The sequence below is a fragment of the Ammodytes marinus genome (assembly GCF_949987685.1).
Source record: "Ammodytes marinus genome assembly, chromosome: 4".
Classification (NCBI taxonomy): domain Eukaryota; kingdom Metazoa; phylum Chordata; class Actinopteri; order Uranoscopiformes; family Ammodytidae; genus Ammodytes; species Ammodytes marinus.
In genome coordinates this window covers 9,083,550-9,102,470 of record NC_137233.1, presented here as the reverse complement: position 1 = coordinate 9,102,470, position 18,921 = coordinate 9,083,550, and the positions used below count along the sequence as shown (strand labels likewise).

Genomic DNA, 18,921 nt, shown 5'->3' with positions numbered 1-18,921 from the left:
GCTGCTATCAGTCTTTTGAAGTCCGACACTTTCTCTCCGACGTGCTGTAACGAGTTTAAAAAACACTTCTGCCTTTAAATCATTCGAATCTAGAGGAGTCGATCTGTCTTGTTCATCGCCAGTGCAGGCTCCAGGTAGTATCTTCGTCTCTATCGCATCAGAGAATATTGGTGGTGGGCGGGGCTAACTGTCATAAAACCAAATACGCGGTTACAGCAGACTATCGGCAATGATTAACTCCAAGCTGCAGCGTGAGGACAGACAGGACTCACATAATCCCCACAGCACACACACACACACACACACACACACACACACACACACACACACACACACACACACACACACACACACACACACACACACACACACACACACACACACACACACACACTTCCGCTGCCTTAAGCAGAGTCGTGTATGACCTCCACTTGCTGCTGGTGTATTGATTTTGATTTTCACAGCCCGAATCCATTGTCTGGGATGCCTCCACAAATTGTCATTGAATAGGCTAAGCAAGTGCAGAGAGCTAATCTGTTTTTTATTTTTTTTCAAAAATGTATTGCACTTGATAATATAGGGCCCTATGGTGCTGTAATGTCCATGGTTAAAAAAAAAATGTTACCATGCATACAAATGGTAAGTTGATTTTTCAGTGTGTCATCTGTTGCGCGTTCATAGCAACCAAACACACAAAAGCCTATACATAAGAAAAGGATCTGGACTCCATCCAGAGTCTCACGTGTTATTCTTCTTTACAAGCATAATATTTGGATGCTGCTGCGAGCTAAACCTCCCCCAACACACACACACACACACACACACACACACACACACACACACACGCACACGCACACACACACTATCTACATCCACCATCATCCCCCCCAGCCACCCACATATGCCACACGCTCCTGTCCTCCCCCTCCCCCCACAGCCCACCATCCTCCACTCCTGCCAGGCTGCCACCTGCTCTCTGCAGCATGCCGCACAGCTGCTCTGCTACAATAACAAATTAAGGGTCCACCATGGCAGGCAGGCAGGAGTCATTACCTAGTGCTTTCTGCTATATGGAGGAGCCAGAGAGGGCCTTCAGCAACTACCGCCTCTGTGCGTTACTGCGTTTCCCCCCTCATTTGTGTAAAGCAAGGGGGCCAAAGGGGCCACTAATTGTTCTGATGTGGAGGGGAGGATAAGGGGGTGCTGCTGCTACAGTTTGAGAGGACACGCACGCCAAGAATCACGCCTATGCTGTGTCAGTGTCAGGAGCAAGTCACGTGCTGCTGATGCCTGCTGACTGGGCTGTTTTCATAAGTTATGAGTGAAGGAAATATATACAAGATATTTTCAACATCACATGATCAAATTGCTGCCTAAAAATGATTTGTTTTTTGTCAAGTCATCAGCAATAGTGTATGCACTTAGAAACACAGATGAGCACATCATCGTATATTAGCAATGATTGAAGTGTGTTCGACATTTTTCTGTATATAAACTACAGTAACACAACCATGGCTGCCATGGGGGACACTTTTGGGGGCCCTAAGCAGGATTTAGTCCCCCAATATTGGTTATTGAACAGACTTGTACATAGATTTGTGATACTCCTTATGGTTTCATATGAGGGAATAATTTTGAGTGACTGAGTAAACATGCACCACGCAGGGACATAAGGACATACCAGATGGCTGTTAAGAAAACAGTCTTACCACTTTCTTAAAGCCACCTCCGAATGTAATCTATTTTAATTGCAGTGCTGCAAAATGTCCCAGAACAGCTTGAAAATCCATATCCCAATTTGGGTGCCTTTTGTTCCTGGTTTGTTCATTATTTTGGTAAAAATTATCATATCTAATAACACATGTTGTTACCATGAATCCTGGAAATACTTGTTTTCGAGCAGGGGGCAGCTGACCTAATGTGTCCATATTCTAAACAGCTATCCCAGCCAATAAGCTCTTTTTCCAAACGAGGTACTTGTTTCGAGTAGCCTATATTTGTGTTAAAATGTTATCTAAAATAAAACTTGCTCATCAAATGTAATTAAATGTAAAGCAGTCACAAACATTGTTTTTGGTTAATGACCAGTAGTAGTAATGTCAGTAGCCTGACAGTACAATCCATAGATGAGTTGGGTATTATAGTTCACTACAGTATAGGATATCGTTTGCTTTGGAGAACATTAAGGAAACTCAAAGTTGCCAGTGTCACACACACCATGAAAAAGGGATACTCTTTGGTTTCCCATATCAACCACCCACATAGTCTCCAGCAGGTGCACGCCGTAAATGGAACGACACAAGTGGCGACAAAGTGAATGCGATTACCACAGGTCAGTCAACATTGCAGGCAGATTTCTTACTCCAATTAACCAACATCTGTCTCTCATTTCTTTTTTTAAATATATTTCAACATTCATCAACCTGTGTAATTCAGATCTACATGTGTAGTGGTGGAGAACGGGGTAATCTGAGCCACGTTTTACATTTGCTCCCCTCTAAGCGAGCTAAAATGATTTATCACTCAAATTTACACATTTCCCATTAATTCAGGATGTTTCCCAGAAATGGGCATTAGCAGATTTTTTTCAAGACAAAGGGCAGTGAAAATATGATTGTTTTAAAAAAAGTTGTCATGTGGCTCACTTTACCCCAGCTGTGGGGTAAACTGAGACAGACCATACAAATCAAGGGGGTAAAGTGAACCAGCTGGGGGTAAACTGATCCACTTACTTTTTCCACTCTGAAACTACCATAACAACACATATTGTAACAGTTAGAATCCTGAAAGCTAGCCACACATTCCAGAACTAATGTCGGACTAGTAAAAGAAAGATGGGGTTTGGTCAATTAAGCAAAGCAAATTTTCTAAACACTTGAAACTAACTCTGAACAAAATCAAATACAACATATTATAATTCAAAAGGTTTTAATAAGATTCAAATGAAAGATAGAACCAGTTAGATTAGAACACAGTCTGGGGGTCAGAACACAGGACCCTTAGAGCCAGCTTGTGTCAAAGCATAGGAAAATCAGAACCAGAACAGTCTGGGACTCAGAATACAGGAGAAGACCCAACTGGATTATAACATCAGCCTGTCATACTCTACATTCCAGCCCTGAAGGTTACAGGGAAAGATGAGAAGGTGCTCTTTCCGTGTGGTTGCCCCAGGTCGTCTTCCTGGTGTATTTCCTTGGCATGATGGCTTTTCTACAATGTGTATGAGATTAAAATAAAACATATGTTATGTAATATTACATTAAAATATGTTTAAGACTAAACTTAACTTGTGCCTCATGGTGGGGGAAAGTGAGATAGTGTCTCACTTTCCCCCACAGCAGTTGGCTCACTTTCCCCCACCACCACAATTTGAGAAAAAACTACCTCTCTTAGCATTTTAGGCTAATCTTTAGCTAATATCATCACATGGTTTTTATATGTTGGTAGTTCATCAACACGTATGATAGAAGTTTTTCTACGTGAATACATTTGCTTTGGCACAACAGTTGATTAAGTTGACAGCAAGAAAATGTACTTTTACATGAAAAATACCTATTTTGGTGAAAAAAACATGATTACCACAGCACCATGAGGTCCTTTCATGGCCGAGGGGAAATGAGAGGGGCTTGAAAATATATATCTCACATGACCACAAATGTTTTCTGTTGCCTAGATACAGGGGGTGGCTCACATTACCCGATGCCTCAGATTCCCCTGTTCTCCCCTATGTATTGTAAGTGGAGCACTCGTACAATGAATCAATCCAGACGGAACCTTTGATTGTGACAGCAATGTGCTAACCAGCTCATGTTGTCAAGCAGCTCTGTGACAGGTTAACAAAGAGATGACTAGTCAGTTAGCAGGAGGCTGAAGTCAGAGAAGGAACAGGGCTCAGACGGTGGTGGGATTTGCGTGGTCATTATGGTCCCTGTGTGTGACAGCTGGCCATTGCCCCCCCCTTGAGCGCCTTTCAGCGTCTTTGTCACGGCCCCTTTAATCACACCAGCAGGACTGTTACACAGCAAATCAGCTGACCTGACCTACTAGCCGACTGAGCCACTGTCTGAACATATAACGCACTCAGCACGTATAGCACACAGTCTGTACAAGATGGCACCCTCACCAGTAATCCCCCAAGAAATCCCACTATGCAAACTAATGCCAAGATAATGGAAGTAATGGGAGTCTTTGCAGGTCACTGACAGTATACTTGTAATTGACAATAGTTAATTTCAAGGATAAATTAAAGAAGCTCTAATCAGAATTTCCTTTTTTTTTCTTACAACTTTACAGTTTTGGCTCACTCTCCCAGCACCTAACAGCAAACAAAAATAGCTGCTATTGCTGGTGAAAATAGTGGAGCATTAGCAGCTTACAAGCCAGAAGAAAATCAGGAATTGGTGGAGACCAAAAACAGTGTTAAAAAAGTGAATATTGGACTTCAGGAGGACATGAAAAGGCCAGAGACAGCTCCAAGTAAATGCTAATGTTGCTCCGCATCTACTGGATGTAAATGGATAATTGTTTGGCAACAAGTTCACCACATCAAATTAGATTAGTCTATGTCAACATTCCCAACCCTGAGGTGGCCACAAGAAAATCTATGTATTACAGGTTTAAATTAAAGTGGCTACAAGGAACTTCCAGTTTGTGTTCATTCTAACACCCCCTTTTGGACTAAAGCGGAACTGTTTTTACAATGCCAGCTTTTGTTCCTGGGTGAGCGTATCTGGACAAAGACATTAAGTAAAACTATATAAAAATAGTATTCTTTAAACTTATAGTCTTGTTTGCTGTTACATGTCATATACAGTATGATCATCAGATGAAATACGAGACTGTTTCTCGTAGCTACTTTAAGCAAAACAACATGTCAGTCCAAAACCCATCTACGAACCAGTGAATGTGCTTGTATAGTCGGTAAAGCAAATTGAATAATGTTTAGACATAAAGATCAACTGTGAACTGTGATTTATTACAAAGTGTCTTGAGAGTGCTTTCCTTGAGGAAGAGAGTCGGAGTGCCTAAAATGGTGGTATTATATCTAGTAGTCGAGCACCACCTGTTTTGAGACACATGCACTTTGGTATTTTCGTGTGTAACTGAAAACTAAAAGACTCGGAATGTGTTGTATAAATGTTTTTTTTTCTCTGTATACAATCTCTCCGAGTTTTTATTTCATCAGCCAAGCTGTGTAGAAGGTGCAGGTCTTTCTCGCCTCCTGACCACACACATAGCAGCCTCCCAAATAACTGCTCAGTCTGCTCAGAGTTAAATAATCCATGCCTTGGACTTGCGTTACAGCGCCAACAACTCTGTTAAAAGATGCCATGAATAAACAAGCCCACACATTTACCCTTTGCAACCCTGCCCACTTACCCTCTCCACTGCACACTGGTTGACCTGACAGATTCGATATCCCCATGAGGCACTATTTTTTCTCAAATGATTTTGCTCCTTCACTTGACTGTACCAGAGTCAAGAGGGGGCAAGTCATGCTGGGACTGTTTCTCAGCCGTCCTGCCATCTGCGATCTGTGAGCTCTGCAGGTTGCATAAGGCCTGGCAGATTTGACACCTCCACAAAACCTGTTCCCTTCTACTCATTGTTTTAGTCTGCTACGTCCAATGTTATCCTTTTCTCTCTCTCCTGCGTAGTCGATCTTATTCACCCCTTTTGGCTTTCTGTGATTCACCAATTTCACACCAATTATTTGAAGGTGTATTAAGCCGTTTTAGGGAAGGGGGGTTTGTTTACATTTGCAGAGCCTGCGGTTAGTTTACAAAACATATTTCCTCTACATCTCTACCATCATAAGTCAAAACCAAATTATTTTTTTCGAGGCACCTGGAATCAAAAGTAAGACTTTAATGTTTGTAAACATAACTGTCGACCCTGCTGCTGTAAACAACGGTGAAACAGTAGCTTTCCTATCTTCAAACAGTGTTCCAGCGATCCAATTCTCCTGCCAGAAGAGTTTGTTTATTCAGTTATGAGAATATACCTCAGAAAATGTTCACTTCTCTGACACACCCAAAGTGACATAGTGCACCTTTAATGGTTCCTCTCTCCTCTCCTGTGCTGTCCTCCCCTTTCCTTTCCTATGCTCCTATCCTTCTGTCATCACCAACAGCTGACAGACCAGACCCTGCCTGGTGGTGACACTTCACCCACGCCGACCTGGGACAGATCAAACCATTCCATGATGTGAGGAGCCAGCGCCAGGGCCAAGGCCAGGGTTTCTGCTATGGGGGGGGTGGGAGGGAGTGGTTGGTAGGGTTGTGGGGGGCCAGCAAGATGGCCCTTAGTCGTCATAATCATTCATTGCCTGCTGGTCCTTCTGTCCTCTTTTCCTCCTCCCACTCCTGCTGCTTTTTCTGTCCTCTCCTCATGTCAGGGCCACACGGCACGCGTATCAGCTGAGCACCAGGACAGCCGGGGAGTCAACGGGGTCAGGTGGCAGACGCCTGGTTAATTCTCTCGAGGCTTCAAAGTGCTCGCGTCAGCTGATGCAAACCGACACTGGCCATGCACAGATAGTGACTGACTGACAGTGTGCATGCATGCAATACCAGAATTCATTAGGAACAAAGTCAGACCTGGTCCGTGCAAACTGTAGATGTAAGGTGTATGGCGTGATATTATTAATGAGAGCTAAATCGTTGGGAGGGCTTTTAACGAGAGTTGGGTCCGTCAGACAAACGGATAGATCAGCATTATGGAAGAGGAGGAGGAGAGGAGGAGGATGGGGGGAGTATGACCAGATGGAGAGAGAGAGATAGCCCTATTATGTAGATCCTTCCATCCCTCAGCCCCTGTCTCCTCTCTCTCTCTCCTCTGTTCCGATCCCTCATGCATATATACCTTTACATTATTCAGGAGGTTATAATGAGAGTAACTGAACACGGTGGAGGGAGGGGGTTAAAAAAAAGAAGAAGTGGTCGCTGGGCGGTTTTAGACGGCAGAAGGTGGGCCACAGGTGTACAAGCCCGAGACTTATTCTTCTCTTTGACCTCTCATTATCACCCCCAAGGTCTCATTCATTATAATCCTGTGTCCTTCGGGTGTTTGGGGAGCATGCAGCGTGTGCGTGGTGTGTCTGTCTTGCCGCAGTCTGTTCACCGCCGCAGTCTGTCATTCATATTTTCGAGAATAAATTATTTGCCATATTCCATATAATTAATCCCACTATTGCCTGCTCATCTGTTTGTCTGCTTTGTGCCCTATCTGTCTGTCTGTCTGTATGTCTGTCTGTCTGTGTGTCTGCTCATTTTGACCCCGTTTCCAGTGACTTTTTCCAATGACTTGGCAGGTGCCCACAGCAATAATGTGATCTACAGCGGCTTATTATCGCTCATCCTCTGACTGTCACTTTTGATTGAATATTTTTCAAAACCCCTGCTGTCACATCTGCATATCTCTCATTGCCATCGCAATCTATTTATCTTTCTTTCTTTTTTTGGCCGTGATCGGTTAATCTATCAATCCACCAGCCTGTCGTGGATTGGCCTGCGTGGTCTGGTCTGTTGTTACACATGAACAGGTGGGGCAGGCTAACAGTCATCGCAAGCTTGATCCCCCCCCTCCACCTCCCCCCCCACACACACACACACACACACTGCAGGGGGACAGGCAGTCAGCCGCTCAGACACTGGCCCATATGGTATGGACTCTGGAGCTGTTGCCCTTTGTAGGGTCGGGGAGCGATAGATGCAGAGATGGTTTGGAGGATGGCAGTAGCAGCGGGGGAAGGTTGATATTAATCAGCTGGCCACCCCAACTGTCCGCTGTCTTTGGGGAGTTGAGACATGCATATATGTGGCTGATTGAATCGGGGGGTGGGGCTACAGCATGTTCAGTTGTATGAGTGTCGGTGTACCTTGACATAAGTGCTGTTTTTTTGCCATATCACTTTATATTAATTGAATAGATATGCGAGCATTATTTATAATTTTCAACTTTCAAACAAACATTGCTTGAGCTTGAGCATGTCCCACACACCTGTACATAATCATGTCTACACAAATACATAATACGATATTTTAGGTAAAAAATATAAGGATAAAAATTGATTATGTGCAATTTAAAATGATTTCATGGGAATCCAGTTATTTTTCAAGACCCGTCTGTACAATTTATATTGTTTTTTTAGGTGTGTGTACTTGTGTAAATACTTATAGTGCATTGTCTTTTAAAAAATACAGTAGTGCAAATCATAAACATTTGGACAATGTCACATTTTCTGTTGTTTTGGCTCTGGGCCCAACAGTCCTGACAATGCCCTGACTTTAGCTGTAATGTAATTTGAGAATGTCTATATCCATATTGGGACAAATATCAAATCAATCAAACAAATATAATAAGTGTTATAATATAACAATAGGAAATATGTCAATGCCCAATACTTCTGGAACTTATATGTTTTCATATGACAAGCAACCTTTCAGTACGATACAGGACTACATCAATTGTTTTTTTTATTGTTCGTTTTTTTATGAGAGGACGTGTATTCTTTTGTGTGTGAGAGATCCTTACAAATCCTGCTGTTCAATTCACCCTCGGCTTTGAAAAAGATATTAGGGGCTGGTACTGAAAGATAGGCCGGCCACCTGCCATTCACATCACAAAGGAATAGACTGGCAGATGCATAGACAGGGGGTCAGATGGTCAAACACTTTGTCATAATGCAAAACATTATTAGGTAGATGCACTGCTTAAGTCAAGCACTGTCGTTGAAGCCCCCCCCCCCCCCACTCCCCCCCCCCCCCTCCCCATGCATTGTTGCTGGGGCTGTTTATATGTGTTGCTTCATACATTTGCTAAACAGTACATCTGAGTGTTTTTCTCCGAACAAAGGGTTGTACAACAGTGGTGGACGTTTAAGGGGTGAAAAGAAGATATATTATATGACCACAAGTGCAGTTGAGGGCCATAACCAGAACCATTAGTTCAAGTTATTAATAAAAAGCTCAGCATTGCAAAATATTTGGATAATCATCATGTATGTCAGGTCGTCACTTCGTAAAACCCCTTTCACATTACAATGTGTTATAATGTTATAATGATTTGTAAAGAGCTAAATATACAACATTTCATACAAAAACATTGTACATTATATTATATTAACATTATATTTTGAGTCCGACCAATAACCTTTTTCTCAAGACAATGTTCTCTACAACATTATGAATGTCTATTTATATATTCATTAATGTTTTGATATGTGAGAAAAATAAATGCAACGCCTTGAGTCAATATATCTCTTTGTTTCAATTTCATTGTTCCCTGAACGAGATTTTAGTTTTCATAGCGTGTACAACAGACAATCATACAGATATACGACCACAAAAAAACATTATGATTATTTCTTCAAGAACCAACATGACTAAAGTTCTATGGAAAGCTATTTGTGTTGAATGCTTTCATTTCTACAGGTCGTATTTTTAGGCTACATAAAATGAATGACATTTATCCTGAGATGGATTATGTTGGTGTAATTTAACAATGTCATTACGTAATTGTTTTGTTAATTGTATGCTCAAGAGATTAATATGACATACATTATTATGAAAACACTTCGAACAAGGTCAGTAGGATTACAATCAGTCTGCCTGGTTTTAGAGCAAATGACAAATGATGCTGTCAAGTACTCCTTGCCAAATATTTGTGTCATATTGTGTTGCTCAAAGGCTATTTGAATGTGGCTGTCTTAATGTAATGCAGCCGTTTCATCACTAGGGGGAGACAGAAGATTGCCGACCAACTTTTAAGAAGCATGTGTTGAAGAGAATATTCAGTTTGTAGTCTGTGCATTAAGTTCAATGGGTGCACAGTTACAAGAAATAAAACAACTCAATATATGCCATAGTAAACATTAACCAGGCATTAGGCAGTAGCATATAAGGGTAGTGTTTACTGCTTGGCTGCTTTCATGTTAGGTTTTTTGAAACCATATTATATGATCTGTATGTACAAATTCATTTGAGTAAATTTAGTTATTTTCAGTTCAATGTTCCAAACTTGTTTTCATTAAGGGAGGAATTGCTTCTCAACAAGCACACCCAGAATACTTTTTTTTTCTAAAATTGGTCGCAGGAATTTTTATTTTGCTATTTCACCTGTTGAGAAGCAGATGCAACACAGGGTGCCAGTGCCACACACACACACACACACACACACACACACACACACACACACACACACACATACACTGCTTAATGGCTGGTAGATTACTCGCTGATGCAATAGAGCGTATACAAGGAGGACTGCTTCATCAGCTTGTTTCACTCAAGCATGTTTTTATGTCTAGGCCTACTCCGCGCAATAAAGTGCACCTCAGCTGAGTCAACGAGATAAGTGCAACACTTATCCATCTTGAGTTGGAGTCAAAACCAAGACTAAATGCCTTGGTCATACCATATAACAGCTTATAACAAATGTTTCAAACCATATTACAGCTTATAACAAAAAAAATGTAAACATATAATAGACTACATTGTCACACAAATAGATTATTGAAAGTCACAACTAGATATCTGCTCAAAGTTGCTTTGTACATGTCTCAGGCAGAATTATTGTAGATCAATATGGTCATAAAAATAAATGCAATTGTTCATCGATCAGACTGATGAAAGATGGAAGAGAATACGTGAAATAAATCAGAAAAAAACAACTGTTTCAGAGAGGAAGTTATTCAAAATGTACACTTGTGGATTGAAACTAATTAGAAATGAATTATAATCAAGGCAGAACTGTACCGGCATCCCAATTGTTGGCATAAATCTGTAGCAAATAGGTCTAAGCTATTGGCTACAGCCAAACTAACTTTCTCTGATCTCTCCGGAATGGGTTGACTCTGATGCTATGCTCCCAATAAAAAATGTAAAACAACCAACAACAGATACGTTAACAATTCCATTACATGTAAGCCTCCTTCTCCTTACTCGGAATTCCCCATCCTGCAGATTAGGTCTTTTAGGTTTTTTTGGCCTGTGGTCAGTATTGATTCAGCTTTATCAGTGCTCATATAATGTGCTGCCAGATTATTTAGTGCTCATTGGAGGGAAGCTTTGGGCTAACCACCTTTTAGAGCTCATCCTGTGTCTATAGGCCTATCTTTTATTAATATTTAGCTGGGTAGTGAGGCAAAAAGATCCAACAAAATTCATTCTTTTGAGAGCAATTTGTTGAGATATTCCCATAAAAGTTAATACACCTTATTTAAAATGAGGTTTCTTTACTCTGTTGTTAGTCTCATCCATTGTAAGCATGTTTTCTGTCAGCAGAGTTTAAACTAAAGAGGATTTGTGGATTCTGTGCCTGCCTATGAACTCTTGAAAAGGCAAATCAAATCACTGTCTCCGGCCCGGGAAGCACTGGGCCTATTGATTTTATTTTCCCCATGACAGAACGGTCTGCATAAATCAGAGCAAAGATTTTGTGTCTGTTGGGCACATTGCAAATTAGATCTGAGATTTGAGCCCGGTCGGTTTCAATGCATTCGATATATATAAATAAACGAATGAATCAAAATGTAATTATGTGCGACTCAACCGCACACAGTCCATTAACGAGGGGACACGACAAGAAGGAGCTCTTTGAACTTTAAGTGTGTGTCAACACCGTTGCTAATCGTATCACCCTCAATTAACTTTACTTCTTACTACTGGTTAAACCTCTTTTTGGAGGGGGACAAAGTCGGGAGAGAGAGAGAGAGAGAGAGAGAGAGAGAGAGAGAGAGAGAGAGAGAGAGAGAGAGAGAGAGAGAGAGAGAGAGAGAGGGAATTGTGTGTGAGTGAGTGTGCCCCCTACTATCCCATCCCTCCACCCCCTATCTCTTTACAGGACTACCAGCCCGTCTAGAGTTATTCCAGGAATGCGTTGAACATGGCGGCCGCGATGAAGGCGCAGAAAACGGGACTGCTGGAACTTCGAGTGACTGTGGACCGTTGGATCCGGGTGTTGGCCACACTCACCGAGGACACGCTCACGGTCAACCCGGGGGAATATCCCGAGGAGCCGCCGAAGCCCAGCCCGACTCCCACCGGAGCTCTAAACGGAGACCCCCCGAACCTAAGCTCTAGCCCGGTCCCGGAAACCATCACCAACGTGAAGCGCACCGTGCGAGTCACCAAGCAAGATGTTGGCGGACTCGGAATCAGTATTAAAGGTAAGAAGTGGCTACTATGAGAACGGTCCACTTCACAAACACCGTGTCAGTGTCCGTTAAAACAAAGTTTTTGGCCAGTTTGGGGTGCAGTTTCTGTGTCAGCGACGGCGAAAAACATAACCGTCGACTTGTCAGTTAACTTCGCTTAACTTATGGTGACTGACCGTTAAATAGGCTACCCACAAAACACATTTGCTTCTACATTACACTCGTCCGGGACGTTTTGTCAGGACAAATTCCTATTCGTCTTTTATTTTAACTCGCACTCAAAACATGTGTTTGCAAGCTGTTGTTTGCACAGAGGGAGAGAGAGAGAGAGAGAGAGCGAGAGAGAGAGAGAGAGAGAAAAAAAAAGTGACAGCTGTGATTATCTCAAGCTGTGCCTCACCTCAACGGGGAGCCATTTCAGTGTCCAGAGTCAATCATGGCAATGAGCAATAAGCAATAGCAATACGCTAACTGTCGAGTAACATTAGCTCGGTTTAGTTTGTGCCATGGTTTGTAGCCTACACACAATCCCAACAAACGGTTATTCAAATGTAAAACTTTAAGAAAAGGTGGAGAATGTTTCAGGACACTGTAGGCCAGTCTAGGCTATTATAAAACTACTGTTTGTTTAAAAAGAATATATCTTTTTTAGATAGGTCCAAAGGTGTCACCTAAGCCAGAGGATAACACCAAAATGGGTTAGAAATGGGGAAAACCTACTTATAACAGGATTCACATCTATTCTATGTTAAACCCATACAAACAAAATCAAAAACTCTCATAGAAAGAAACTATGTGCAGCTGCCTTGTTGGCTACAAGTAGCCTATCTTTAAAGCAAAAGATACATTGTATAACAAAAGAGATTAAATGTTACTGCTATTGTTGGCCTATTTATTTATCCATTGAAATGTATTTTGTCTTTGAATGAGTAAAGACCAACAGCTCCAAGGACTACTGCTGCACCAGCAACAGCACAGCTTCTGTAACCTTTCAATGGGAAAAAGTTGTGACCTTTCTTCATATCTTAAAAGCCATGCTTACATACCTGCCATGTGTACTGTGCCACGGACGATCAAAGCTCCTTTCCTTGTCCTGTTTCCTCAACCTGCAGCAACAGGCTGTTATCTCAATGGAGATCTCAGTGTAAAGAAGAACGCTATGAGGGTTGAGCATTAGGGAAGCTATACTGTAGGTCCAAAAGATCAAATGTATTGGGCATAATGATAATGCAGTCAGATATTTCATTTCCTGCTGGTGAAAACTTTTTTCCCATTTTTTCCCTTTTTTTTTTTATAAGCTGTGTTGCGTGAGTTAGATTCAAGCCCACATACGTTCTGCATCCAGTTCTACAAGGCTCACTTTTCAACCTTTGCTTTTGAAATGCAGTTGATATCAATGTCATTTTCATCTTTCTTTTTTATGTGGCCCGCATTTGGGTTTAATCTCCCAGGCTTGGGTTGTGACTCGTGCAATATCACAACAATAGTGGTGAATAATGGACCAGCATTTGTGAGTGTGTGTGTGTGGTGTGTGTGTGTGTGTGTGTGTGTGTGTGTGTGTGTGTGTGTGTGTGTGTGTGTGTGTGTGTGTGTGTGTGTGTGTGTGTGTGTGTGTGTGGTGTGCACACATTGGGTCTGAACTTGCAGTCTGCGTGTATTGACAGGTTATCACTTGGTCGATTTGATGGGCAGCCGGACTCATTCCATCGTCCTATATTGCAAAAGCTGGTTGGTCTTTGTAGATGCTGGTGAAATGCTTATTTATAACAGGCCCCACCATGGCTGCCATCAACAACATCAACAAAGCCAACCCCTAATGACATAAATGTATTGTCCATCCCTGTGGAAATGGGTGGCTTTGAAAATCAGACAGCATGCTATTAAAACAAAATCATAGCTGGCACCCTGCTGGCATGTCATTGTTGTGATGGTGGCTGTTCAAAGGCAGTGTTGAAGAGACGGAGGAGGAAGAAGGGTGCAGAGTATAGAGGGATAAAAAAGAGAGAGAGAGTCAAAGGCACACAGAGCAAGCCAAAGATGAAACAGGATATGGAGCGCACCGAGATGGTCAAATGAGTAGTAAGGAAAATACAAAGAGGAAAAATAAAGAGTAAAGTGTCAACAAAAAAAAACTGGGTGACACAAATTAAAGAACAGGGCAAAAGTTGTCGTGGGCTTGCTGACACCACATTGTGAACAGCTGAGAGTAGGCAGTTGTCATTGGCCAAAGATGAAAGCTATGTGGCTAGGAGCGGAGTGCTTTACTAGTGTTAATTTTAGGGAGCCCACCCCAGCTTGCAGGGAAGCATGGAGGCACTCCAACCTCTTACTCTCACGTGTCTAAATTTAAGAGAGCCCGGGATGTGAGGAACCCGGGCTCTGGACAGGCCCACTGGGTAAAAAGTAAAGAAGAGTTTACTTATGCAGAACGGGGTGTAACACTTTTTTTTTCTTTTTTTCTGAGCTTCTTAGTTGCAGGCTTGGTGTTGTTTTTTTACTTCAATTGAATTCCCAGTGCGTGCAAGTTTGAGATCAACCCATTGGCGAACGCTATTGTTAAAAAAAATAAAAGGATTTTATTACTTTCCTAACATTGTTTGGAATGATCCCATCGGGTTGTGTCCTACTTAGGGCTTTGTGCAAGTTAAAATGAATGCCAGGATTGTTTCTGGGCATAGATTACAAAACCATGTTTTAGACGCCTCAAACTCTTTTGTGACAGGACCGCCCCAGATGTGCATAGACAGTATTTATTTTTTTATCAGTTAACACAGCTCAAGTGCAGAGTTATGTGACTAATCTATTATTAAATAGCTCCTCTCCTCAGGAATAACCACATTATTTTCAAGTTTTTCGAGTTAAATCGTTTTCTATTCCGTTGTTTGTTCCGGCGGTGTTTATAAGTGCTGCACTGCTGGCTGATCACGCAGAAATTCTTAGAGAAGGAATGTTATCACAGCAAACACACTCTGAGAGCAAAATTACCTAATTAGCTACAGGTCAGGCTGGAATACAGGTACCATTCATTTACCTGTCACGGGTAGCTCCAGTGGTTCTACCCCACTTTCAACACTGCCACCCTCCTGTCAACGCTGTGACCGGCTGCCAACTGTTGGGTGCTGACCTCTGTTTGACACAAAATGTCGGAGGAAGAAAGTTAGGGATTGTAGGGAGTGGCAGACATATTGCCTGTGTATTTTTTTCTACAAAAATGTCATGTGATGTTTATTCAGCACTCATTGCAGTAAGAGCGAGGTATTTCAGATGGGTAGTCAGTCACTGTCACACTGTATGTATGTGTGTTTGTAATGGGAAAAAAAACAAATTGAAAGGACAAAAATGGTGAAAAAAATTCGGTGTTCTGTAATTGTCACTGTTGTTGGCCATAGGATAGACTTATACAAATCCTCTAAACCATCACTTACCGATTCGTCACGTAATGTCATCTTATCGATTTGAACATCTACTCTCTATCTATGTGTCTACACCATGTTGGTGAAGAGATGCCAAGTCATTTTGACACCCATGCCATCCTCTCATCACTTTTGACACTGTGACTATCATCCTCTGGCAGACTCAAATGGCCGAGCTGTCTTGTCCAACCAATTACTTTAAAAAGACCCTTGACACAGATTTCCACCATTCATCAAATTAAAGCAGATAGCATTGCAGTTGGTAAAGTGAGAAGTGCTGTGTTGAGCAATCAATTAGCATGGGATATTACATGAGATATTAGCATGTCAGTTTTAATGAAGCTCAAAGGTCACTGATCATATCCTGCTCTGGCACTCTACCCTGCATTAGTGAGTTTTCAATTCAATGTTGCACTACAATAATGTGCAATGTACCACAGTTTGTCTCCTAAAGGTTTGGCATATTTTATTCAATCCACATTTTTTTCCACTTTAAAATAGTTTTCATCTTCAGTTTAGTGCACTACAGTGTACAGTTGTTAACTTTTTTTTCTCTTTTTTAATTACAGCTCGATAAATACTTGAAATCAATGTGGTCCTGCCCAATAGACCCAGTTGTCAATGATCGCTGTCTAGTATGCTATGCAGTGTATGATAGTAACTGGATGTCTAGTGTTAGAGCTGTAAACCCCTTCAGGCAGGCCATACAGACAATGCATCTGCCGTTTGTGGTTTGCCAATAGCACTACAGAGTATTTATTTACTGAAAGGAGATTATAGAGCAATGTAATTAAGTATCGTTTCTATTGTGGTGCAAATTGAGGGCAAAGGTAACCTGAAGGTTAGAGAAGCAACTTGTGACTGGAAGGTATTCAAATGTAATCCCCAAACCAGCTGGATGGGGGCAGTGAGCAGGGCCTCATAGGGACAGCAGACCATGCTTGCCATTAAGAATAATAACAGATGTATTGTTTTTCCATATTAATTATGTCAGAAATAAATACTGATCAAGGATTCGCTTACGGAGAACAGAATTACTTTATACTTTTGAGCAACAAGCAGTGTTATTACTTTTAAACAGATTCATTTGTGGTCAACTTTTTTTTCACATATTTAATTAGAAAACATTACGTTTGAATGCAGCGGTTCTTGTTCTGTAATGTGGTTGTGATTGTCCTCTTCCACTGACCTATTGGTTGATGACTGGGTTTAGAAAGCTTATAGAGTTGGCATGGCATTTCAATCTGATTGCCTATGTCCCCCATATAATCTACTTGATCCTTGATAATGTCACTGTTCCTAAGGGCTGCTGCATGTCTTTAGTGTGCGGACAAATCGACAAAATCAGTTTTCCACACAGCTGGTTATGATGGCCTTAGTTAACATGCATGGCATTCCTGTCACTAAGACTCATCCATGTATAATGTGTTATTCATTCAGCAATGCGGAGAGGGGAAATAAATACATGTAGACTTTGCTTCTTTTAGGGATCACTTGCTGCATATTCATAAACTCAGCTGTCATTTTTGGGAAGCATTAGTTCAAGTGTTGTCACGTTACCAAAATAATGACTTTGATACGATGAATGCCTTAAATAGCTATGTACTGATACTAAAACAATATCAAGGAAAACTTAAACATCATCAAAAGATGGAATAAAGGCACCCCTGTTAAAGCATATGTGTGTGGTGTTGTCTGTGGGCTCGCCCTGACTGTCAGCTATGTTAACTAAATAATTATGATTACTGTCAATTGCAAGATCTGTGCTTTTCCTTAGCATTGCACTTTACTATAGTACTTTATGTCTCTATGTGCCACTATCAAATTTGAGTACTTATATTATATTGAATGTACAAGAAAATCAAGTTCATGATTTTGGTAGATCTTCTGAGTTTAAACTTGAATGACATATATCGATGATGCCACCGCCAACATTGGCTGACGGATCACCCTCGCCTCACCTCCACTTTGAAATGCCTATCAACACATGGTGATTCAGAGACTGAGTAAGTGCAGGGCATCACCTCTCTTCTAATACTCAGCCATGCAACAAACGTTTATCTGATGCCACGGTGCGGTCAAGAAGCTGGTAAATCCCTCTCTTCTCAAACTTGGAACAGCACAGTGATTGAAACGCATAGTAGGAGAGTGTGTGTCAGCACCAGCCCATGCAGGGTTTTTATTGCATAGAGAGATTGTTGGCACCCCTCCCCTCCCAAATACTTGTTTTCAGTACCAAAGGAAAAATCTTAATCGCCAAAATTATTCAAATTAAAAATAAAAACAGCTATTTAGGCCCATTTGGCCTCCAAAGGAAGACCCGTGAGATAGATCCCAAGGAATCACCCCATGGAGGCAACCTGTGGATGATGTATTGAAGATGAATTAAAAGTAGTCCTCTGTTAGGTCATTTCTCACCAGCCTGAAGGCCAGAGCCCCATCTGCAAGCTGACATTAATGATGATGTTTCTCACCAAGAGTGGAAGCCCACAGCGAGAGGCAGATCCATCGGGCTGCTCTAGCTGACCTTCATTTAACGAGAGGAGGGAGGGATAGGAAGAGATAGGACACTGCAGAAGTTAGAACGGGAGGGTAATCGCCACTGCCTGTGTCTGTCCTCATATGCTCTTTGCAGCTGAGGAGACTGAATGCAGTTGTATTTCAAGTTACAGCTACTTATCGGTCTCACCGTTTTCTAGGTTGTGTATGCACATTAACATTAACTGGACATTTATGTAGAACAGTAGCATCTTATCATCAGCATACAAACACACTCATTCAAAAAACATACAGGCACTGATAATGTAGTGTGTCTTTATATGTCACGAAGATGCTATATCTGTGCTGGGTTTCACTGTGACATGCTAACTGAGCCCTCTAGTGTGAACTTGGAATGTGCACCCAGCTTACTGTGCATGAGTAAGTTGAGGGTTGTGGTTGTGTGGTGTAAGTGTGAATGTGTGTAGCCATGTTGCTGCATGCAAAGCAGCTGATTCCTGAAAAAAAGGTTATAGGGTGAAACGGCAGCAACAGTTCTTCCCTTTTTTGTCATGCAGGTGGGAAGGAGAACAAGATGCCAATCCTCATCTCCAAGATTTTCAAGGGCCTGGCCGCAGACCAGACTGAGGCGCTATACGTCGGCGACGCCATATTGTCTGTCAACGGCTATGACTTACGGGAGGCCACCCACGATGAGGCTGTGCAAGCGCTGAAGAAAACTGGCAAAGAGGTCATCCTTGAAGGTAAGGTCCTTTTCATTCAGGAAAAAAAGGAGTTAAACTCAGAATGGAGAATGAATGAGTCTTTTGTCCAAAGTGGCCTTCAATCCATTGTCTTCTTCTTATGTTGTCA

The 18,921-nt window shown here is 41.8% G+C and overlaps 1 protein-coding gene across 1 annotated transcript in view; it reads left to right on the top strand.

Moving 5' to 3' along the window:
- Positions 1-11,812: 11,812 nt before the first annotated feature.
- The window catches only part of snta1 (syntrophin, alpha 1), a 28,355-nt gene continuing 21,246 nt past the window's right edge, over positions 11,813-18,921 (top strand). Inside the window, exons 1-2 of the mRNA XM_080026463.1 lie at positions 11,813-12,169; positions 18,627-18,812. Of these exons, the coding sequence (XP_079882589.1) occupies positions 11,887-12,169; positions 18,627-18,812 (469 nt within the window). The 5' untranslated portion in view covers positions 11,813-11,886. The remainder of the gene's footprint in view (positions 12,170-18,626; positions 18,813-18,921) is intronic.